The following is a 26,705-nucleotide window of genomic DNA, read 5'->3' on the forward strand; positions in this document are numbered from 1 at the left end:
ATTTTTATATATTACTATTAGTATATACCTAGTTATGATCGCGGAATTCGCCTATGTGGGTCATAACCTACATATAAGTTATGTTAAAATTTATTCTGTAGTTTTTGCACGAAAGAGTAACAGACAAAGATCCATGACCTACAGTTATGGATCTTTGTTTGTCTGGACTTCCGCGTTTATTACATTAGTAATATGTCTAGTAATCTGCTATAATCTATCTAGTCTAATAAGATTAAAAAGATATTCTCTTTTTTATGCAGCTTCAGAAAAAGGTTATTTTTATTGAATGACTCACCTGCACTAGAGACGGAGGGCGACCGGCTGCTGAGCTTCATTCGAGGCGGAATTTACATCGGGCGCGTGATTCCGCGGCTGGCAGCTCTCGTTAGCATTCACGTTGGGGTCGGAAGGATTGGTGCGACCGCGGCCACCACGCATCGGCCTCCACCTCCACCACCATGGGAAATAATGAAATGAAAGTGGTAGATGATGATAGGATGAGAAAAAACTCTGGTTAATTCTGGTTCATTGCTGCGGCGGTGGGTTTACGCAGCCCCGGATATAAAAAAAAAGCTCTAGTGGCGGCAAATTCGAACTTGGCATATTAATATAGCATCAATAACGCGTCTTTGACAATTTGAGTACTGAGACGTGAAGTAAATTGTTTATATTCGATGTATTCGACATTTTTTAACTTTGCCCCGTCTCAAAAACATGAAGATCCAGGGCTGAGTGTACGTGTGATAATGGTGACTCACGGCTTGTATTGAGGGTTGTGATGCGGCTGGTGTCGCCAGCCCGTTCGTCCGCGCCACGCGCCACGCTGTGCCATCCCGAAGCCGTGCGTCTCCTTGTACACCTTACGCTCAGTTCTCGAGTCTGTTCGCTGGCTACGACCCATCGACCTGTTCACAACGAACATATACACACTAATTTATTATCTACTAAATCCCGTTATCTTCCTACAATGTTGGAAGCGGCCATCGAAACTTATAATCGAAACTTTCAATTTGATATAAATCCTATGTATAGGTCTTCTAGAGATTTAGATTTTTCGCAACTTTCCTTAAGATTACTTAGCTTCTTGCGTAATATACCTTTTACCAGCCTCGCAGGAGATGCTATCAAAGAAACTCTTCTTCTTATCGTATCCAGCGAAGCCTTTATCTTCAAGCTCCGCCTCGCCAGCGCCAGTCTCATTCCCTAAACCATCCTTCTTCTCAACCTCAGCATTCTATGAAACATGAATGATAAATTAGATAGATATTCATTACGTTCTTTTAGTAAATGGTACCAACCAAATAAAATATGAAGTTAAATACAACAATACATATCTACTTGTTGTTTACATGCTTTTTTGGCAACTCAATTGTATTTAGATTAATTCCTGAATTTTAGGTCACAAAGTTCTTAATCGTAATAATTATATTACTGTCAATTCTGTACCGAAATTTCATACGGTTAGAATGAAAATATGTTAATAATCCTGGGCAATTCACAAAGCGCCAATTCATCTAGTCCTAAGTTAAGTATTGCTTGTATTATTGATAGTAAACATAGATATAAATACTTATATACCTACATTTTTTAAATATACACATAGGATACATAAAACACCCAGATCGATATAAACAATCATAAACATTTGTACCGAGCGAGGAAACGAAACTAGGACCATCGAAAATAAAGGCAGTGTGCTAAACCGCTAGACCACCAAGGCCGTCAACGCCGTTAGTATAGTTCATGTTGACACTATAACATCGCAAGACATCCACTATCTTATATAAAATCTCTGCATATAACATGTCTGTAATAGATTCAACTAGCAAACCTCACCTCTGTCTTTCTGTCGCCATCAGAAATCTTAGTCTTCTCAAGTTGGCTTCGCAGCTCCTCAAATTTAGTATTTGGTTGTATAAACTCATAGTTATTATCAAACTTAAGAGTGTTCTTGTTCTGATGCAAGAACCCGCGACCACTACCGCGCGGCCGCCCTCTCCGACCACTCCGTCCATACCATTGACCTATTAAAACAATAAAAACCTTTTGACAATGCCTCTGTCTACCCCGCATGCAAACATACCGTTGTAACTATAATTATAGATGGGGATCTATAATTATAGTTACGACGGTATGTTTGCATGTTTTCTCTAACGGACTCACTAGGCTGATTGTGGTGACCTTGGCCTTGTTGGTGTTGAGCATTTTGGTCCTGGGACTGCTGATGCTGCTGGGGACCGGGGGCCGTGTCGGCACCACCACTTGGATAACGCTGACGGTTGCTTGTCCTATTGCGGTTGGGTTGTTGTTTCTGGTCACCTGCTCCAGAGCTGCTGCCGCGACAGCTGTCCCGCTGTTGCCGTGAGCCTCTTCCAACTGCACTCATCTGCTAGAAAAAGTCACAAACGTTATCTATATTTTTAGTATATATCTGTAATAATAATGACAGTAACTCAAAAGGGAAATATAATTCCTTATATAATTCTATTATAATTCCTTGTTTGTGGTACATATCCAAACACATACTGCAAAAGTTTTTTTGATATTCAGTCAAAGAATGTAAATTGCTGGTCTTTTTTAGGATGATAACAGAATGGTACCCGCCTGCGCTAACGGTATACGCTGGCGGGGAACCAGTGGAAGATGATAAGATGAGTATGAGGTCAGGTCTAACTGACCTGACCTATCTGACAAATTCATTTATCATGATGGTTTCCAGGGAGAACGGCGTTGAGGTCAACCTAACGTGGACTGATGACCCCAATACCAGCAATGTACCATCATTGCTAGTATTGGGGTCATTAGTCCACACTACCAACAATTTTCTTTCCCCTAAATTGCTGGTAATAAGCAAGTAATATAATGTCACAAATTTGCAAAATGTTATGATGCATCAACATGACTTCTTGCTATTATCCCGCAGTTGGGAAAAGATATCTCTTTAGAGATTGTTGGCCGGGTTGTTTGAATTTAATATGCTCTTTCCCAAGTCAACTCTATCAGGAAGATATCAACTAACTGTGTTTTTTATATTTATTTGGGGATTTGGGCTATTGTCAGGTGCTATGCTAGGTACTTGTAACACTGCGACCTGTATAGATCTATTATGCTCACCCTTATTCAAAGTTCGCTACCTAGACCCGTGAGGGACAAGAATTGAAGGATATTCTTAGGAGTGATTGTTATCTCCTCATGATAGATTGTATACTTTCCAAAGGAGTATTTCGTTTATGCATGAGTGGGTTACAACCACATAGTGCAGTGCCGTTTCCTTTTCTGTGAGGGTAAATAATTTCTGGTACTATACAAATCATGTCATGTGTAAGCTGATGTACAAATATAAATAATACCTGAGTCCCTTGATCTGCAGTAGGTCTCATCCTCTGACCTTCGACGGCAAGAATTCCAGAGCTTGAAGCATTTTGTTGAGATACACCAATAACATCAAGAATGGAATCTAATAAAACAAAACTTATTGAGTACCTTGTCATAATTATACAATTTTTATATAATTTTAATTCCAATGATACTGCATAAAAATATTTCTTAGTTTTAAATAATTAATATTGATTAAAAAGCATACCTAGTATGCCAAATATAAAAAAAATAATATCTTTAAATATTCAAGAATAACTTCTGTAGTGATAACTTCAAATATTATAGACTTCCTTTATAATGTATAAACAATACATTGCCATTAGATATTGAGGACAATGTTAGTGACTTAAATTAATAGAAATTAAATAAGTGAATATTTAATTTCTATTAATTTAAGTCACTAGTCACATTCAAAACTAGGGATGAATAGCAAGTTTCACACTTTTCCTAAAGTATAAACTTCTGAAAGTACTGAAGTGATATAGTGTTGTTATAAATGTTCTGATATTAAAAGAAGCGTAATGAAAGCATATAGATTATATACATGATTTTTTTTGCAATGACACTTCTATACAGAAATATATATTTCAAGTTTTTTTAGTAATAATTACTAAAAAAACTTACAAAAATTAAATCTTAGGAATAACTCAATGAATATAAATAATATTTTAATTGCATAGGTAACAAGCAATAGACCAAGGAGTATGAATGTAGGTTGCAATTTTTCTGTAGTTGTTTGTATAACAACATTTTCAATGAAAATATTATTACTTTATATATGTAAGGAAACATGATTTTACATATATTAATGTGTCCAAGTATAAAGTTAGTAAATATCAATGTACAACAAAATACATTAAAATAAAAGGGATTGTGAAAAAAATCAAGTAATATGATACTAAATAATAGTAATAAAAATAAAGTGGTATAGGATATATAAACGTGCTTGCATGCATCCTTTACAATACAAATTTGAGCTGAACACTATATTAGATAGATAGATAGATAATAGTTTTTATTTGTATCTTAGTACACATCAAATGACAAGTACCTACAATATAACAATTCAATAAGGGTAAACCTGCATGTGTGTGCTACAGTAATACAAAATTGGTACATAGCTCAGTGTGGAGAATCACTCAAGGAGCAAAACACTGATTTTCAGCTACTTATTTAAAATAGAATGATTTATAATACAATTATGCATAAGTTTGTCAGTGAGTAGCAAAAAATGCAACATAGCATGAATCTAGAGATCAAAGCTACAATCAACCATTGAAAGACCTTGGTCTTTTACTTGATTGGAGAGGTGTATCATTTCTGATCCAATTGCAGCAGTCATAGGTAGGAACAGCAGGATCTAGTTCCACTAACATGGGGTGGAGACAACTCACTGGAATTGTTGATCAAAGCTTGAGCACTGTCAGTGGACCCTGCTATTTGATGGTATTGAGTGTATTGCAGCTGACCAGCAACTGGCTGAGTGAACTGCCCCACAAATTGGGTTGGTGGTGATAGGCCACCTCCAAGCGAAGGTGGCAACGATATCTGCATGATGGCTGGATCGTTCGACAAGGCTGGCACATTATCAATCACACTGATGTCCTTGATGTCAGATCCACGGAAGAAGATGTAGTCATACACTTGGCTCTGGGGTCCTATAGGATATTTTGTCTGACGATCCTCAGTACCAAATGATCGAACTGTGTAAGAACAAAAAATAGCTTAATCCTTTAAAAATTTACTAGCGTTGTAGGTAGTTTTATAAATACTGCCATTATGAACACCAAAATTTCTTTTCCTCTATAGCAGAAATAATTTGAGAATATACTGTGTATGAGGAAGGACACATTGTGAAATCACCTTCCAGCAATGGTATTTCGGAACCGATACAATATTGAAACCTTCAATAAAAGAGCTTATTCCTTTTTAAAAGGCCGACAACGTACTTGCAATTCCCCTGGTGTTGCGGGTGTTATGGGCGGCGGTAATCACTTACCATCAGGTGAGCCGCATTCTCGTTTGTCCCGTGTTATAAAAAAAAAGGAAACTTAAGTTATTTAGTTACTAATTATTAAAACAGCTGTTGGTTTAATATTTTTTTAACACATGTCCTTTAGTACTTATAAATTAATTTAGTGAAAATTATGAGTTCTTTTTTAAAATTTTAATATGTAATTTATCAACATCACCAAGGCGCTACTGAATTCTAGTTCTTTCTATATTAAGATTCGAGGGTAGAAACAAAACAATGAGGTTCACATTACCCAGTTCATAACTAACCGTTATCAACACATTTCAAAAAGTAAACAACAATTCACATATAATACAAGAACATACATGTCTGTACCCAGTATATGTCCAGGGGGGCAGTGAGAATTTTGTAGATTGTGGCGCCTGCTTACTGCGCGGTATTTTTAAAAACCAACTCTCATAATTTAAGAAGACGCATCAATAGATCATCCAAAAATAAATAAGTCTAATTGGAAAAATAGTCGTAAACAGATAGTAAAATTATAGTATAGTACAGTAAATAGATAGTAAAATAGGCGCAGTATCTGTTAAATCTAGTTCAAATATGTCAACTTACCACTAGCCAGAGCGATGATACCTTCTTGGAGATCGAAGGTAAAAAGTCTGCCTTCATAACGGATATCAGCTAAGGATATTAGACTTAATTTCGAGTATAATTCAGGCATTCGAGGTCTCATAATGTCAATTTAAGTAAAACCTATCGATGACAAAGATTTTTTATGATTTCATTGAACAAGTTTATACAGTGTCTAGAAGAAAATGACTGAAGGGAAGTAGGCAACAAATGGAGCGCTTATAAACAGCTAAGGTGCCACAGACAATTGCAAATGGTTTGTTGATGCATTAGAGTCTATGCCCAACCTATTAATAAAATCCATATAAAACCACGTATACTTTAATATAATTTAAAAACTAATTATCGTTATAAACTTCCTATCGCTTTTGCTTCAGAATAAAATTTTGCTTCCATTTTTATTATCTCTTATTATAAAAATAAGCCGGTAAAATATCTTCCGATATTTTGCATAGAAGGCTAAAAATGACAATAGAAATAAAATACTTTCCATGAGCGCATTTAAGCAGTCCTCAAATACAATACAACTGTCCGCAAAACTTACTATAAGCGCTAAGAGGACTATTACAAAATGATGCCGCTCAACTTTAGGTTTAATCGCATGGATTTACGCACACATACAGTAATACACGCACACAGACGCAAATAACCGTGTAGCTCAATCGGTGTGGATTTAGTATGAACCATTTTGATCCTTGTAATATTTTAATTAATAATGTGATATGTTTCTACTTAACTGAGACTACTTATTGGATTTTTTTAAATAACGTGATTTATCTTAATTATCAAAGTGCTAATAATGACCATATTTTTTTATTATATTATTCCTAGAGGGTTGATGTCAGGATGCTGGCCGATTGTACAACTAAAAGCCAAAACCTTAAGTAATATGAGTAACAAATAATTTGGATAAGGACAGGAAGATGAAATTACTATAACATAAATTTACTAATTAATTCTTCTTACATATTAATTCAGTTTATTTATTAATAGATACAATATAATTTATTATAAGATACAATATAATTATTTTATTTATATATAATAGTTCTGTTTTCAAGGCTTTGTTTTGATTTAAAGGTCCCATCTTTATATGTATATTAGGTGTGTCCGCGACTTCGTCAGCGTGGTATAATGAAATTGACCAAATAAAGGAAATATATTTAGATTATAACCTAAAAAAGTTTCTTTGTTTCAATTAAACAATGACGATACTTTTATACAACCTTTCATCTCCGCTTTTAATCCCTTACAATACTTTTTTCGCACTATAAAGTAGTCTATGACCTTTCTCAGGGTATACTATCTGTGTATATGTATATCTATCTATATAGACTACCTGTGTATATATATGGTAGTGAATTTACAAGATACAGGGGAATAACACCCGAGTTTTCAGGAATGGTAACGCATGAGGGAAACAATGTGCTGATATGAACATGGCAGGTACTGCTCATGTATATAGGCGACGGTTACCCCTTTCCATCAGGAGAGCCGTCAGCTTGTTTTCCTTTCTAAGTTGTAAAAAAAAAGCTTCAACTGCTATCATTGCTGTTCCTGCATCATTGACGTCGCCGCATGATATTGGCTGATATTGCAGCTTCTCGTTCTTGGTTGGCCGATTCTTGATTCTTGATAAATAATTAATTGTTAATGTCAAACCTTTTTATAAATTATTATAAGACGCCTCATTGATTATATGTAATGAAATCACCATGAGCTATAGGGATTTTGGACAGAACCTTAAAAGACCTTAGAAACACCTCTGCTCTCATTGGCGGGATTACTTTTATACTTTTGCTGGAGATTTCTGAAAGACTCTCTGTGTCATTAACATCGTCTCCCTTATGGACTTTAATTGAAAGTTTAAAACTACTGACAAATTTGAGAGCTCATTTTTATGGAAGCACAGATAGTGATTTCCCACACTAAATGCTCAAACTTGAGGAAGGAATTTCTCAAAAGCATGATCCAGTCATGAAATTTAAGCCCGCCGAACATGTGCAATGGCGTCCCATTGGATATATTGCTTACTAAAGAATTGAAGCTTATATACCAAGAATACCGATGATTCCAACTGATCTGCCAATACCATTTTAACGGCTTCAATTTCCGGTTAAAATATCATCTACACATGTAATAGATCTATGTATGTTTTGATCTTAAAAAACTACGCAGATTTTGATTCGTTGTTATTTAATAGACAGAATAGACTCAAGAGGAAGGTTTATATATAACGTCCCAATACTGTACACGGATCTTTAAACGCGCGATAACCTATATATCCCATATTCACGCGGGCGAAGCCGCGAGCTAAAAGCTAGTCTCTAAATAAAAACATTTATAATGTTGTTGACTTTTCACCCAAACACGCATAATTATTTGACATAACTGTACAGTAATGAAAGTCCAACGAGTATAATAACAGAATAGCTGCAATTTAGAAATATCTGTATTGTGTAAAATAAAATAAAATTGGATAAAATATCTCTAAACATTAAGGAATATAATTTATATATAATTTGGTAATTTATTTACAATCCACATTGCATACTAGATGATATACACTATATAACACAAGACAAATGTACGTAAAAATAATAATGGTATTTTTATAAACAATAACCCTATTTTAATTTAGAAAAAAACTACAAAATAAACATAGAGTAAAATTGGTTTACATTTTCTTACATTTTTCTCTCAGATAAGCGTTATTTTTTAAAATACTAAAATGTTCTCTTTTTTAATTTTAACAATTAATTGCCATTAGTGTGACGAAATACCATGCTCTTGTGCTTTTCATAGTCCAGCAGGGTAGGTAGGTTTTATTTGTAGCATAACTGTACTTTTGTCTTGGCATGCTAAAATAAATATTATTATTATATATATATATGTATATATATATTTAACAACAACTTTAAATTAATATTCGTAGAAATAAGTATATATTAGCAAAATTAATTAAATATTACTTAAATTATCAAAATGGTTTAGTCGCTCTATACTAATGTTCACTGACGAATGTCTTATCTTAGCGGTGTTGTAAAAAATGGCATAGGCCCTACCTCGACGAGCGCTAGCGCGCCACTGAGAATTTACTTTTGGCGCAACGGAATTTATACAACTTTAAATTATTATTATTGTTTATTTTTTTCTTAGAAACTTATATATTTTTTTTATATTTCTAATTTACAAGTATATTAACTTTATTATTATGTTTTTTTTATGCAAAAATTTCGTTGTATTTATGAGAAAATTAGAAATGATTATGGCAAAGTTTTGTTGAAATTTCGGGTTTCATTATGATCAATTTTTTAGATATTTAAGTTGAAAATGAAAAAATGGACGATGCTGTCTCAATTTATAAAGTAATTATCAAGTTTTAGTACAAATATCATATCAATTTATGTTTGTTTATTAATGAACGACGACCCCAAACTTCTGTCATTTAGCGTTTTTGAATAAACTATTTTAGAAATTAGGAAGACTAACAAAGAGAAAATTAACATTTCAAATATGTTGTTTTTAAGATTAGATATCTATCTATATAATTCAGGAATCAAAATGTATATCCGACTCTTAATTTCTTAGAACCAGAACCCCAAAGACACTGCTTTTAGGCCAAAAAATGTGAAAGGCCTCTTATCCTGCTACAAGATTGTTTCCGTAAATTTCACCTTTTCTTTGTATAAACAATTTGAAACGTCATGGCGTCTATTATCCTAAAGTTTTTTGCACGACTGGTATATCAATTAAAGCAATGTTACACCATCACGCATGACTGTATGCACGCAGTTCTCTTTGAGTTTCTTTTAAAGGATAAACATGTTGCAAAAGTTACTTTATGATCTTTATTTAGTTTAATGTGAATTATATACTATAATTGCATAAAAATATTACAATTGTAAGTAGCTACTTTGAGTAATGCTTCATTTTTAGAATAATTTGAATTAGATGGCAGATTATTGTCTCACCGGAAATGCACCACAGCCATATCATTAACGATTCTTAGTTTTGACGTCGCGTAATGTATTGCAAATTTTATGATGTATTACAAATTTGATTATTTTAATGACATGTAACTAATACGATACGAACGATGACGAACATATAAGAATGTTTAAAACATGTACGACGTACTGTGCAATCCTATAACAGTGTTCTACTATAGCATTCAGCATACAAACAATTACACTATGAAAAGACGCTTTTCAAAGTTTTCAATTGTACTTTAGCGATTGGTCTGAGTAAATCTGAAAAGCTCATTAGTACTGGATAAGTACTTTTTTTAAAATTCCTTTTGAAAGTTACAATAAGTTTAAAGATGTATAGATATTATTGTAAGTCTATATATTAAATGATATTTTGGCAACCAATAAAATTTGTATAACTGAAGAATGGAGTGTTTCAATTCCATAAAGATAAAATTAGAAAAACAACAATTTGATATCACGTATACTTTTATTTAAAGACCTTTATTTTTTAAACAATCAGCCTTCAAACTTATCTAATTTATGAACATAAAGAGTTTCTCGAATGTTATAACTTGATCGAAATCACCGAAATCTAATGGACAATATTCATACAAAAAATCACTTCAAATAGAAATACCAGAGTTCTTATGACTAAATCAATTTTGAGAGTATTATAAAACTACTCATATTGTAGTCAAAAAAGTAAATTGTATGAGTAGTGAGTACTTACGACATCGATACATATTATTATCATAAAAAGTAGACCATATTATTAAAAATTCCAGAGTTATTTTTCTTATTACTAAATTCAATTTTGGGAGTATTATAAAACTACTCACATTGCAGTCAAAACAGTCAGTTGTATGAGTAGTTAGTACTTACGACATCGATACATATTATTATCATAAAAAGTAGACCATATTAATAAAAATCCCAGAGTTCTTATTACTAAATTCAATTTTGGGAGTATTATAAAACTACTCACATTGCAGTCAAAACAGTAAGTTGTATGAGTAGTGAGTACTTACGACATCGATACATATTATTATCATAAAACTTAGACCATATCAGTAAAAATCCCAGAGTTATTTTTCTTATTACTAAAATCAATTTTGAGAGTATTATAAAACTACTCACATTGCAGTCAAAACAGTAAGTTATACGAGTAGTTAGTACTTACGACATCGATACATATCATTACAATAAAAAGTAGACCATATTATTAAAAATTCCAGAGTTATTTTTCTTATTACTAAATTCAATTTTGGGAGTATTATAAAACTACTCACATTGCAGTCAAAACAGTCAGTTGTATGAGTAGTTAGTACTTACGACATCGATACATATTATTATCATAAAAAGTAGACCATATTATTAAAAAGCCCAGAGTTATTTTTCTTATTACTAAATTCAATTTTGGGAGTATTATAAAACTACTGACATTGCAGTCAAAATAGTCAGTTGTATGAGTAGTTAGTACTTACGACATTGATACATATTACTATCATTAAAAGTAGACCATATTATTAAAAATTCCGGAGTTATTTTTCTTATTACTAAATTCAATTTTGGGAGTATTATAAAACTACTCACATTGCAGTCAAAACAGTAAGTTGTATGAGTAGTTAGTACTTACGACATCGATACATATCATTATCATAAAACTTAGACCATATTATTAAAAATCCCAGAGTTATTTTTCTTATTACTAAATTCAATTTTGGGAGTATTATAAAACTACTCACATTGCAGTCAAAACAGTAAGTTGTATGAGTAGTTAGTACTTACGACATCGATACATATTATTATCATAAAAAGTAGACCATATTATTAAAAATCCCAGAGTTCATAGTACTAAATTCAATTTTGAGAGTATTATAAAACTACCCACATTGCAGTCAAAACAGTAAGTTGTATGAGTAGTTAGTACTTAAGACATAGATACTAATTATATTCATAAAAAAATGACTAAATTATAAGAAATACCAGAGTTCTTATTACTAAATCAATTTTCAGAGTATTATAAAACTACTCACATTGCAGTCAAAACAGTCAGTTGTAAGAGTAGTTAGTACTTAAGACATCGATACATATCATTATCATAAAACTTAGACCATATTATTAAAAATTCCAGAGTTATTTTTCTTATTCCTAAATTCAATTTTGGGAGTATTATAAAACTACTCACATTGCAGTCAAAACAATAAGTTGTATGAGTAGTTAGTACTTACGACATCGATACATATTATTATCATAAAAAGTAGACCATATTATTAAAAATCCCAGAGTTCTTAGTACTAAATTCAATTTTGAGAGTATTATAAAACTACCCACATTGCAGTCAAAACAGTAAGTTGTATGAGTAGTTAGTACTTAAGACATAGATACTAATTATATTCATAAAAAAATGACTAAATTATAAGAAATCCCAGAGTTCTTATTACTAAATCAATTTTCAGAGTATTATAAAACTACTGACATTGCAGTCAAAACAGTCAGTTGTAAGAGTAGTTAGTACTTAAGACATTGATACATATTATTATCATAAAAAGTAGACCATATTATTAAAAATCCCAGAGTTCTTAGTACTAAATTCAATTTTGAGAGTATTATAAAACTACCCACATTGCAGTCAAAACAGTAAGTTGTATGAGTAGTTAGTACTTAAGACATAGATACTAATTATATTTATAAAAAAATGACTAAATTATAAGAAATCCCAGAGTTCTTATTACTAAATAAATTTTCAGAGTATTATAAAACTACTCACATTGCAGTCAAAACAGTCAGTTGTAAGAGTAGTTAGTACTTAAGACATCGATACAAATTATATTAATAAAAAAATTACTACATTATTAGGAATTCCCGAGTTCTTATTACTAAATCAATTTTGGGAGTACTATAAAACTACTCACATTGCAGTCAAAACAGTCAGTTGTATGAGTAGTTAGTACTTACGACATCAATATATATGACATGAAAATGAGTATCTATAGGTTTTCTAAATTGTCCATTTTAAATGTATGCGACTTATTAAATTATATAGAATAAATTATAGAGATATAACAAAATAAAAATAACAAAATTTCTTGTGTAACAAGAATAAAAAATTATAAAAAATAGTATTTATAAATCACAAATTAGTGACAGACAAAAGTACATGAGACATATTTCAAATACAATGATGTAAAAAAAATAGGTGAACGTAAAAACTACAATATTATAATATATCAGTCAATTAGTTTTCCAACTTACTGTATACTAGTCTTACAATCTAAAAACTAAGTTTAGTTAAACTAATAAAATTATTTATGCAAATGTACGTAAGTCAAGTGTAGTATAAGTAAATTTGTCTCGTAGTGAGATATATGAGATCATATTATACGGAATTAATTAAATTTTACAAATTTAATTATTCACCTTGAACACTGTCTGATTTATTCTTTGTAACTGCAACTAGATCTTTAGTCGTTGATTCCATCATGATGATTCCTTAGCAGCAGTAACTTGCAGAGGATGACAGTTTAGCATGATTATCATCACTGGTATAACCTATATCTGTATTAATGTAATCTTTCGATTCATCACGTTCAGGAGAATAGATAGTTTTTTTGTCTGTAGTTTCTGAATATGTATCTTTTCTGATAAATTTCACAGTGTATCTGTGGAAACATTTTTAAGTGGAGTGTTCGCTAGACTTTGTGTTTAATTTTTTTTCTCCAGATTTTCTGATGAAATGTTCTTATCTGGCGAATTCTCTGTAGAATCTGATTCTTTCGCTCCACTTGTCTCAATAGCTACGTCGTCATTTAAAACGTCAATAATACCTTCAAAACACTTATTCCCTATAACTGTCTCAGTGCTACTAATACTTTCATCCAGATCTGTTTCAAAAGTGCTCTCACTAACTAGCTCCTCTGCTGGTATGTCATTTAAAACATTTTTTTCTGTTTTCTCAAGCCTCATGGCGTACCCTTCAGATACTAACTTATCGGTAATATTGATACCATTAACAATTAAGTCAACATAAGTAGTGATATCTTTCATGACTATTAGAGCATCTACAGGGGATGATATATCACCAACAAGTTGAATGAAGTACCCTGATGCAAGCTCAGACCACTGTCTCATGCCAGTTGGTACAGCATTAACACTTGCTTTAACAGCGTAACACTCAATATCTTTCAGTTTATCTGGTATAACTTTTATTAAACCAGGTTGGTTGCCCAATACATCTGTATTACCATAGTCAATAAACCGTACAGTAGTGGTATCAGAATCAGAGTAAAGTATTTCGGCGCGGTACCACTGGTCGTCAGCTAAATATTTCGCTACACACAAAGTGCCCAGTTCACGACTTTCGATATCCGTATATGTTGCTGCATTACTCTGAAGTTCAGCTTGAATTTCTTTTATTTTGTCAATTTTATCAATCATCTGTAGCCAGAATTGCCCTGGTGTATCAATGTGACTAATATACACTTGATTACAGCCAAGTGGTAATGAAATTTGTTCTTCTCCTGTAGCATCAATTTTTGGTTCATCGTTGGATATTATTTGTTGAGTGGCTAATTGTTCATTCACAAGTTTCATAGATAAGTCTGTACCATCTAACTGTAAGCTTGCAAGCCAACCATTGTTACCGAAAGATAAAGTGACTTGAACCTCTTTTTCATTGGTCCATTCTGTTAGTTTGGCTAATGCGTCTTCTTGAAGGGCAACAAGATCTAAACTAGCAACAAGGGCAAGTGCACAAGGTTCATAGAATTTACTGTCAAGTTTTTTGACACCTGTTTTAGGTACTGTTTCACTGTTTCCATAATCTGGAAATTGAACTCGGAGATCATTTTCTTCAACACTGATAATGATTGCGCGATACCAGTTCCCGTCTTTAAATTTAATAGCACATAATCCGTCCACTTCAAAGCTTGTAAGATCTTCTGGAGTTCCTAGGAATGACAAAAAGTTAAATATAATACAGATTTAACTTAGACTTAATACAGACCAAATAGTTTAGGTTGTCCAGACAAGTTTAAATCCCTAATTGGATAACTCTTATTACGTTTAGAGGAATTCCTTACCTACAAATGCAGGTGGATTAGCAAGTAATACCATATAAACTATATAGCATACAGCCCAATGATGGTGAAACCACCAGGCATGTAATAGGCATGTTGTCACTCATTTAGAAACTCTCATATGCTTTATTATTAAAAATCCAGGCTGTATTCTCTACAGAAAAGTAAGACTACTTATTCCACAATCTGAGTATCATCAAAGCAAAAATTTTCAGAAACTGAATATTACATTATGAGGGGTACTAAAATAATGTATTTTATGATTAATTACCTTCTTCATAAAATTTGTATAGATCAGTCAGTAACAGTGCTATCTTGTTACGATCAGCAGACTTTTGAAGGTAAAATTCGTTTAGATTTTCGAAATGAGATATGTATGCCAGTCCAAAATTGTCATTAAAAACAGATGTCGTACAGAGCTGGACCACTTCATTATATGCACCTTCATCTGGCTCAAATATGGCCACTTTCTGGCCAGTCACACTGTCGTATAGTGTTGATACCAAACTAAAAAATATTGATAATTACATATGTAACAACATTATAGAGACATGTCGTTGACGCGGAAAATAATATATAAAAAATCCGGTAAAATGCGAGTTAGACTAACATCTATCAGTCTCTAAAAACGTGATAAATTTCAGAATAATAAAATAGTGCTATAACCATATGGGTTTTATCTTTTAAAGTTGGAACAAATACAAGACATGGTTACGAAATATTTAAATTAGTAAGACCCTAACTTCATGCTAAGTGTAGCTTAGTGTTATTCGTCACATGATTTATGACTGTCTATGGAATCACAGAATGTGCTTCAGACCAAGAAAGAAAGCTTTAGAAAAGACCTATATTTTGGTTGATATTTATCTTTGATATATGTGAATGCAATGAAAATGACGATTAAGACAATACCTGATGTCCTGTAAATCATTGATGTATATAATATATTTTTTAGCTGTGAGACGTTCCTTAAGTTCATCAAGTGATAGTAGCATCTTAGACTCTGTTGTGAGGTTGTTTAATTTGCATTCCAGTGATTGGTAGTAGTATACACGCAGCTCACTTGGCAATATCATAAGCTACGACAAATTATAAAATGTGTTACTTGAAACTGAAGTATTTTAAACTTGTACCATTTTATATTTCTATAGTGGTATCATTGTCGGCCAGAAGTACAGTGTGTTGAACTCATTGAGAAGTAGACAAAGATTTTTTTCAAATGGGGCTAGTTTATTTTTATTTTTTACAAACAAAAAATATTTTATATTTTTTTTATGGATGTTAATAGAATGATACATCCGCATGCGCTAACGATTAACGGTGGCGGGGCCTGGTGATGCCCCGTATGATGATAAAATAAGCACGAGTCAAATTGGTAAGTGGCAATTTACAACTATAGTTTCCAATGGGAAACGCGTGGTGGTCATCCTGAGATGGTACATTTAAATATATATAAGTGTACTTACGTTTTCCAAAGTTGTAGTCACATTATTTCCATAATCAGGCAATTCAGCTTTTATGTTAGCCGTATCTGCTATATCACGGAGAATAGCGCGGTATATCTTGCCTTCGTATTTCAATGTGCAATGAATGCCTTCCTCGATGATGCCCGCTGATAATGGAGTAAACTAAAACAAGATAATACTTAGAATATAGAGTATAGAGCAGGGGTGGCCAACAGGTCGATCGATTCAGATTGGTCCAGTAGATCATGGCAAGGCAAAAAATATAAACACGTAGAGCAGACGGCGCTATGTTTATCGTCGAAAAGGTTGGCAATTTCCAACTATAAGCGTGAAATACTTACACTAATATAAAGGTAAATAAGTACCTAGATACTAAGAAAAATTTACAAAAAAATTTTTTGTATTCAACCCAAAAAACGATATAGTGCTTCGTTGAATAACAAACTATTACTAAACGCATGCGCAGTTAATTCGCCAGTTTGTGGGTGCATGTGAAATCCGTGAATTAGTTGCTGAGTTTCACCATCGTACCACCCGCCAGAAACCTAAAATAACATCCTAATCAACTGGATGACTGGCAATTCTCTACAGTGTTGCCACGCACATTGTGGAATCACCTTCCAGCAATGGTATTCCCAAACCGATACGGTATTGAAACCGTCAAGAGCTTATTCCCGACAACGCACTTGCAATTCCCCTGGTGTTGCGAGTGCTCATGGGCGGCGGTAATCACTTACGATCAGGTGACCCGCATGATCGTTTGTTGCCTGTGCTATAAATAAAAATAAAACTTGGCTAATAAAAATAAACTTACTTTTGACTCATCCAAGTTATTGATGGCACTCTCTACTAGAGCTGCTTTGTCTAAATCTAGTTGGACGTAGAATTTTTCGAATGACTCCACGTGGGTGACTTTGCATAAAATTTGTTGCCCCACGATAATTGACAGATCGATGATTTCATCTGAAAACATAGAATTCTTATCTTCCAAGTAAACATCATTTATACTAAAGGTGCCTGCATTTCGCCCGCGTTAAAATTCAATAAAAAATATAGCCTCTGTGTTTTTCTGATGCCTTATGCATCAGAAAAACACATATATTACTTCAAAATTTCATCAAAATCCGTTCAGTAGTTTTTGCGTGAAAGAGTAACAAACATCCATACTTACAAACTTTCGCATTTAGAGTACTAATAAGATAACATAGGAAATTTATTGCCACTTACGCACATTAAAATTGTTTATTAATTAATATCAGTACCGCCCAGTTCGCGTAGCTTAAAGAAAAATCAAATAAACTAGGTACATTTTTCTTTTCAGTTAGTTAATAATTTACGTAATGACAGCCACAGTTTACTGACATGCTGTTATAGTTACATTCATCGATATTCATGGCTTTCGTTTTCATTTGATTTCTTGATTCGGAGTGTTAAAAATGATACATTAAAAGGAGGTTCTGTATTGCCATTAAACAGCTATGTACTAAAAAACTAAATAGAGTACATACAATACTGTTCAGTGATGTCCATGTTTTCGCTAAAGCCTAAATTTGCCATTGTACGTGAGTTTTAGCCGCTTGTTGTTTGCAAAGGTACATAATAAAATACAGAAAACAATAAGTATATATATATATAAGATAACCTCTCAAAGTAACAGGTGACTGATGTTCAGACAATGCAGCCAGACTTTTCTCGACGAGCGTATCTGCAACGCTAGCGCCATTGTTCCAAAGAGTTACAATGTACTGTTGGTCCTCTAAGCAGTCTTGGAACACACACTGATATCGAGATGCACTGAAACAGTGATCTAACTCTGGGCTCGCCTTCCATGCCCCGTCCTTTGGTGAAACCCCCAATAGAGAACAATGAACAGCTATCTTAGGGAGCTCCATTAACTGTCTATTCAATTGCCATATATCTTTTGCCTCCACCAAATGCTTATTTCCGAAATCTACATATTTAACTATAAATTGTGAGGGCGACTGGACAGCAAGCACAGTAGCACGATACAACACTCCGTCAGTAGGGTACCGCGCCAACACTGATGCTCCCACGGGCAGTACTCCAGTATAACATTTCACACCTTTATACCATCCAGGTATTTTATGCATCATTTCGATGAATTTCGGTTTTAGAGATAATAATTCTACGTAAAAATTTTCCGGAGATATTATCCATGAAATTGATACGTCGCATTGGGCACCAACTTCGACTGGTGGTTCAATAAAGCGAGTCTCTAAGGGAATTGGATCTTGTAACTCTCTATATAGTATTCTATTTAAATTGGTTCGAGTATTGTAAGCCGGAGCATCACCGTATCGCTCTCGTCGGCCGCTTTCCTGAGAACGGTAACGCCTTTCAAACTCAGAATTCAAGGAGCGCTCTACGCGTTCTCTTTGTGTGAAGTTACTTCGTGTCATGTCGCCCTGTTGTCTGTTTTCACCGAATTCCCTCCTAGGATTCCAATTTTCATTTTGGTCTTCCCAATAGACTCTTCTCTCACCCCGGAATTCCCTACGGTCTGAACTATTCTCCCTGTTTCTATTTCCCCAGTCATCACTTCTGATATCTTCATATTGGTCAAAGCCAACATCACTGCAAATAATATTATCACATTAGTCGAACATTAGGATTAAGAGGATTGTATTCCCCTTTAGCTTATATATTCTTATGTAATTTATGCAAAGCTATACACTTACATTGACATAAAATCGAATATTATATTACAGATAGGAATAGATGCAGTAAATAGTTATCCCATCACCATTTTTTTATTTTAATTGAAAACCACCACAGTATGTATGGTTTCTAAAGTACCACATGTGAACAGAGATGCTCTCTATTCATATGTGTGAACAGTATCAATAGAATCATCAACAATCAGTACAAATAGTACATCAATAGAATCAGATGAGTCTATTCTATTGATATAATACAAGACTATATTGTAAACATCCATTCGCATTACTGCAATATTAAATTTATAGCTTTGCAAAATGAAAATGCTATATAGTAAGAATGACATTATTAAATATTTTAAACCGAACCGCCCAACCAAAGAAAGCTTTTAAATAAATGTATGTATATATTCCAATATAGATAAATAAGCTTAGATTGAGCGTATTTATATATTTCTTTTCGGAATCGTTAGGGTTTACTGCCTTACTGGTTCCATAACATTTTTGGTCATATTGATAGTTGATTTGTTTTTGTGGAATATAATGCACTTATTATATATAGATACACGACACAAACAATGTAAAATTAATAAATGTAATTGAGTAGATAACATTAAATGGTACCACCACACTAAGCAACTATAGAGAGAAAAATGTATATACAATATAAGTAGCAAATGCAAAAATAAACAAAACATGTGCTGCAAACATAAATATACATAGTGCAATATAAATTAATTATAATAAAATCAAAAGCCAGCAAATAGACAGAAAGCTCAAAGTGCGTTGGCTAACAAAGCGTGACCAAGGAAATAGGGCGAGACAACAAGACCAATGCTAATACAAATATTAATGCTTCACTTAAAAACTGATACTTATTATAGATTAATAAATGAATGTCTGCTGGCAATTTTCATACAATTGCGAGCAGACATTAAAGCATATTAGCATCTATTTTCCAGTATTCATCAATTCAAAATTTAAGATCTACTAGTTCGTGTAATACTTATTTTTTTTATTTTAACATCTAGTATTTCTTATACTTCTTGAACTACAACATCAGAATATAAGGATGAAAATTTCATACGTGCACCTATTTAAATGTTACAAAAAAGTCTACAGACAAAGCTATAATGAGTAGATTTAATTAGTAACTATTTCTATGGGTCTAATGCTTTTTTTGTGCTTCTTAGAGTCTCTCAAAATTAAGAGTATTAAATGTTAATAAGAAATTTGTTATTGCAAAAAGATACTAAGAGTTATTTTTTTATATGACAAAGCTTATTACGATTAATTGCATTAATATGGGATGAGGATTGAAAGTGAGGCGAAAGGCTCAGGCTCCTCTCCAGCAATCTCCAGGTGTATCCAGCAACACCAGTACCGTTTTAATCTATCTTGCACCTTTTTGATGGGTGTTCAGGGTGTCTAAAGAGGCAGCCTCTGCTGCCTGTGTTAGCCTTTTGTCAAGTCCAGTTGTATCCTTATTCTTCTATCCGGACTATGGACCGGGTTTATCGTGATGATGTGATCCAACCTAGGTTTTCTTCTGTTGAAGTTATGTAGATTACCAATTTAAGTTTCTCTATTGCATATTATTAGGTATACCTTACTATATTGTGTATATAAATTGCAATATCAGAATCCTTTGACATTCAAGCGCGTGTTGATTGATTAATGCATGATAAACATTATATAGGAGCAGGACACTGTCGACTATATACGGACCAGGAGTAACCTGACTTTGAGGGTGACGCAGCTGGAGTCGAGTCTCAAGGCGTTTGTGGCCCGGATCCCCACCAACATGCTGCCCACCTTCATGAAGGAGGACTACTGTCAGATGGAGGTGGTGTATCGGCGCTACCGTAGCAAATTGCCGTCGTCAGTGCCGTGACCACATAATCGATTTCAATATATTAGTATTATAATATTAATTCATATGTATGTTAGTCTATAAGGTATTTATAATTTGGGCCTAGTATGTGTATTACATTGTATCTTCGCCAGACTTAGATGCTATTCACGACTTCAATAAACCAAAATTTATTAGGCGTATATTTTGTCTACAAGATAATATAATTTATTAAATTATTACAAACAAGGATCATCGTCTAAATTTGACAAATATCTTAAATTGTTATTGAATGTCTTTAGATTACGTGGGCACATCAATAGGCTTGCTTAGCCGTTTTATAGTCATAATCGTGATCCTATAAAACTATACACTTACCTGTTCCTATTATTATCACGGTAATATGGTCGACTGAGAGGCGGTTGGAAGGTGGACTGAGATGGGATATCCGGCCAATTATAGTCAGGAGTCGATACAGACGCTGTCGCGGCGTTATCTGCCATATCCCATGGATTTTCTTCACGCCTAAAATATTTATTAATATGATTTCTCCACTCATGGAATACTAACAGTATACCGATACCTGGATGATTTCGGGTAAAAGTATCCTATATAGTAATAAAGTATATGAACTATCTCTGTACGAAATTTCATTCAAATCCATCCAATAGTTTTTGGCCGAGAATAACAAATATTCATCTATGCACGGTCTTCCGAAATTGAAGATAACAAAACATCATATCTATGAAATAATTCAAATAACGTATCGTAAACAACTATCAAATCAAAGTATATTCATGTAGGTCTATTACAGACACTTATGATATGTCAAATCTACAGTCAGTTCGGGCTGCTTTTGAGATCAGAAGAACTGACAACAAAGTCAGCTCGTAATCTTTTCAAAAATTATTTACAATAATACAGATTCATTTATAAATTCAAATTTGGGAGAATAGAATGACAACCAGCATAAGTTATTGCAATTTTATCAAAAGCAAGTGTAATGTAATCAGTGTTCATAACCTGAACAGACCAGCAAGCAAAACCCGTTCAGGAGTATGACGGATGAGGCAGCCATCATTGCACTCAACTATATTAGAGGGAGCACATTGACCCTGTCCACCACGACACCATAAGTTTGAAATTTAAGCAAGCATGACTATTTTAAATTCAAAACAAATGAGATAATATTATAAGCTGAATGATATTATATTTAGTTTTTTTTATACATCAGTATATTTTTTAAAGAAAATTTTTTTTTAATATAGAAACCATGGAAAATGTACATATTCCTGTTTGAAATGTGATACTTTAAATATAATATATTTTTTATTAGTGGGTAGACAGTAACTAACATTTTACTACAATACATATCACATTATATTACTATAGTAATGAAGGGCACCTACCCTTAATTACTATAGTAATATAATGTGATATCACACACACACATCAGCCATGATCCTGTAGAATTAATACTCACCCGGCACGAGAGCTGCCGGCTCCTTCTGCAAACTCCTCGTTTCTTCGAGAGCTGAAGGTGTCAGGTGCTTCATAACGACTTGGAGTAGTCACTCTTGCCTATTTATAATTTATATTGTGTTACATAATAAATACAACACGTTTAAATAATTAAAATGTTGCTAACACAGAAATATTCCACCGAAGTATACTTTTGACGGCATCAGTGATCCATCGGTTTAGCACATCACTTACTTCCGATGGTCGCAGGGTCGATTCCTCGCACGATCCAAACATTTGTATTCATGAGAATGATTATTGTGGTTGATTTCAATGTATATTATGTATGTTGGTATTTACAAAAAAATCTATCTAAGTATTATATTTATATCGGTTGTCGAGTTCCCCTAACACAAGCACTGCTTAGCTTGTAAGTAGATGGCGCTGTGTGAATTGGCCAGGAATATAATTATTATTATACTTTGTACAAAGTTGTCTGCGTGGGTACGTATCTGTGAACTCTTGGAAGTGTGAAACAGAGCAGTAAAATTACAGATCATGACATCTCATAGTCCTCAGGAATGGGGGGAATGGAATTGTTAATAATGTCGATTGAGGAACCCATCGCTAGGAATGTACCATGTTAGGTTGACCTCTTATTGTTTCCCCTGGAAACCATCGTGAAAAGTTCCTTGAAATTTATCACGATGGGCTAACTGACCTGACTTCATACTAATCTTATCATCCACTTATACCCCGTCAGCGGAAACCGTTAGCGCAGGTGTAAATACCATTCCATCATCATCAATAAAAAAAATCGTATAAAAAAATAGCAACCCTTGAAGAGCATCACGCGAATCACACGATAATGACATGATGCCGTAGTGCTGTTCATATACATACACAATAGTGGCCGCATTACATTAATTTTCATACATCATTATTCTATTGCCAAAATGAATGCTATAAGAAATGTTATTAAGTGTTACATTTAAGTCATTGTTTCATAATGTCAGTGTTCAACATAATTATAGATGTCAAACACACTATAAAGGAAAGCTACCTATAATAATTACAACATTATTATATGGTATATCTACTTATATAAAAAGTCTATTTTATGTCCATGTAGAGAAATCTGACTATGTTTTATTATTTAATTGTATCCCAAGACTTAGATGAATATATAAACTACTGTGTTAATCAAATTTAATTTAAATCCATTCAGAATAATATCTATTTTATCTATTTTTTAAACCATATGAAATTTTAAAATAAAATATAAATATCATTGTGATATCATTGTTTTATTTTCCTACAAGATGAAATCTTTATGTATAATAATATATTGGTAAAATAAGAACTCTATAGTTTCAATTTATAATATATGAATTGAAATTTATGGACAGGTTATTTAGTAGCTAAAGGCTTTCAAAAGCCTTGCATTCTATCTTTAAGTTGCCGAAATATGAAACAACCAAGCAGAAATGAATAGTAAAAGTATAATATACTTTAATCACTTACCTCATTGCTGCCGCGTGCTTTTGAAAGTTGAGTCACCTTCTTTGCCACATCTAGTGGCGGAGTAACAGTTTCATCAAAAAGAGAAACTATTATGGTGTCACCAGATAGTACACCAACAATTTGAGCCATCAAAGTCTTTTCCAGAACCAGATTTTCGAACAATTGTGATGTCTTTCTCTCATTTGGTTTTTTCAAGAAGCCCTAATTAGAAAAACATATACATTTATATATATGTAGAATAATATAAGAGAATATTAAGTATTTATTAACCAGATATTTACCTTCAGTGCACATTTTATAGCCTGTGCAGGTGTTCTCATGAGGTCTGGAGTAATAGTTCTGAGATCTGATATATTAACTTCTTGTTCATTACCGTAGTCTACATATGCCACTATCACTTTGCTTCCCCTTTTATTTGTGATTCTTGCTCTATACCAATTGTCATCATAAGGAAATCTTGCACAGCAAGCAGCACCCACAGGCAACTCTCCAGGTGAAGAACTGTTCTCACAGTGTTCTCTCACTGTATTCTTTATTTCATTCAGGACAGTAAGCATGTCTGACAAGTGGATATAAAACTTTATACAACTGTCCACATATGACACTATGACCGATTTTTTTGATCTTAAAGACAGCATATTCATACGCTTGAATGGAAATTTATCTTTCATGTTTTGTATTAAAAGATCTAGAACATTCTTATTATCCAAATACAACTCTACATATTGAATCAATGGAGGACCTTCGGGTTCCACAACTTGCAATGTAAGTATGTTCCCCGTCACTAATTGTTTGAAAGTATCAGTGAGCTGTGGACTCCTCTCTAACCTTTTCAGTCCAGATAAACAGAACCTAGTGCCAAAAACATTAAGCTTTACAAACTCTTCAGGGATATCAAATATATCGTAATAAGACACCATTTCAATATCACCAAAATCAACAAAACAGAGTTTGCATTGAGACCCCGATAAATTCATAACAATTGCTCGACAAATTATCCTGTCCTCAGGTATCCTAGCGAGGCATGCTGTACCAATCATCGGTGGTTCTGTAAGACTATTGTGTGGCAGATCATTTATATCTTCCATCATTTTTTCGAATTTGTCTGCATTTTGAACAAACTGCACTGTAAAAAGCTCAGGTCCTTCTTCAGCATATGTTACACAAACTCTGTGTCGAGAGTTGATTTCCTGGAAAGTGGTTTTGTATGCAGTGGATTTCTTTGGGGAAAGTGAGTTGTCATCTGTAAGATCATGTGGTGCTGACGACGGTCCTGCTGTCGGTGCTGACGACGGTCCTGCTGTTGGTGCTGACGACGGTCCTGCCGTCGGTGCTGACGACGGTCCTGCCGTCGGTGCTGACGACGGTCCTGCCGTCGTTGCTGACGACGGTCCTGCCGTCGGTGCTGACGACGGTCCTGCTGTCGGTGCTGACGACGGTCCTGCTGTCGGTTCTGACGACGGTCTTGCTGTCGGTGCTGACGACGGTCCTGCCATCGGTGCTGCCGACGGTCCTGCCATCGGTTCTACTGTCGGTGCTGCCGATGGTGTTGCCACTGGTGCCCCATGTTGAGATTGGTATAAAGGTATAAGATTTCCAGAATTCCTTAGTAGTTGGTTAACCATATATCTTTGACTGATCATTGAAGGAGATAGTACAGGGACATTGAATGGAATTGCAAGATTTTGTTGCAAATAAATTGGTGATGCAGGATTAATAGGAAGGTTTTCATTTGTTAAAAATGGTATATGTTCAGTATATGCAGGTAGTTCATTTCCAAAGGAAGCTTGCTGCCAATTTGATACTTGATTATAAACAGACATTTGTAAAAGTGACACCTCCTGATTATTTAATGGAATAGAAATACCTGATCTATTTCTTACAAGGTATGTAGATAAATCAGTACCCTTGAACTGAACCGAAATAATAGACAGTGCGCGAGTTTGTATATCAATTGTAACTGGATATTCATTATAACAGAGTAAATTTTGAAGTTTATGGATAAATGATTCCTCCCATTTTCCTGAAGGATGCATAATTCTTGAAAGATAATAATCAGTAGCTTGACCAGGCATTTGCAAAAATATTGCATCATAACTATCCAGAAATCTGATGGTATGTGTAGAAATGTCTTCTTTGTTACCATAATCGATAAAATGTACACCAACGACACCTGTAGCTAACTTGTCCGTGTTAATGATTTTTGCTCTATAGTAAACACCGTCTCTGTACTTCACTGCGCATACAATGCCCTCTCGAAGGGCTGCCAGGGAAAGCACTCCAATCCCTCTATCAAGACTATCACAGACGCTCTCAAATAGAGATTTTAACATCAATGCTGGTTGCCTATCAAGCTGCCCACTTATTTTCAGAAAATGTCCCTCACAATCCACATGAGTCACGTAGAGACTAAAAAATCTCGAAATTTCAGATGAAATAGCCATATTGACTATTATTAATAATTATAAATAGTGAAAAGATACTATTAAAATGAGTTCATCTTACTGTACTAAAATGACGAATAATTAAATACACAGCACAAAAACTGTAGACTCACGGTACGCAGAAATGGCTGCTTCTTTGCGTTTTTTTTTTATTAATGCATTTAGGTTTCACTTGGCTTGCTACTAGCATTGGCACAATGCCTATTCGCCAAAATCAAATTTAGGTAACTGGAAGACGGAGT

General features: G+C 33.7%; 2 protein-coding genes across 2 annotated transcripts; both read right to left on the reverse strand.

The window, feature by feature from the left end:
- Positions 1–300: 300 nt before the first annotated feature.
- On the reverse strand, positions 301–6,201 carry LOC131853100 (protein LSM14 homolog A-like). Its single transcript, XM_059203916.1, has 9 exons — positions 5,969–6,201; positions 4,755–5,081; positions 4,663–4,722; positions 3,351–3,457; positions 2,164–2,389; positions 1,837–2,024; positions 1,098–1,234; positions 759–905; positions 301–448 (listed from the first exon to the last, which is right to left on the reverse strand). The coding sequence occupies exons 1-9, from the start codon at positions 6,087–6,089 to the stop codon at positions 301–303; spliced, it is 1,461 nt and encodes a 486-aa protein (XP_059059899.1). The 5' UTR covers positions 6,090–6,201.
- A 4,994-nt stretch (positions 6,202–11,195) lies between these two features.
- Positions 11,196–26,608, reverse strand: LOC131852975 (maternal protein tudor-like). The gene is made up of 10 exons (XM_059203746.1): positions 24,301–26,608; positions 24,020–24,220; positions 22,518–22,615; positions 21,413–21,559; positions 18,147–19,099; positions 17,319–17,467; positions 16,505–16,666; positions 15,951–16,117; positions 15,310–15,545; positions 11,196–14,909 (listed from the first exon to the last, which is right to left on the reverse strand). Exons 1-10 carry the CDS (start codon positions 26,461–26,463, stop codon positions 13,666–13,668), a joined length of 5,520 nt encoding a protein of 1,839 aa, XP_059059729.1. The 5' UTR covers positions 26,464–26,608; the 3' UTR covers positions 11,196–13,665.
- Positions 26,609–26,705: the final 97 nt, after the last annotated feature.

Source organism: Achroia grisella, unplaced genomic scaffold (genome assembly GCF_030625045.1).
Source record: "Achroia grisella isolate CSIRO2021 unplaced genomic scaffold, CSIRO_AGI_Agris_v1 utg874, whole genome shotgun sequence".
Taxonomy (NCBI): Eukaryota; Metazoa; Arthropoda; class Insecta; order Lepidoptera; family Pyralidae; genus Achroia; species Achroia grisella.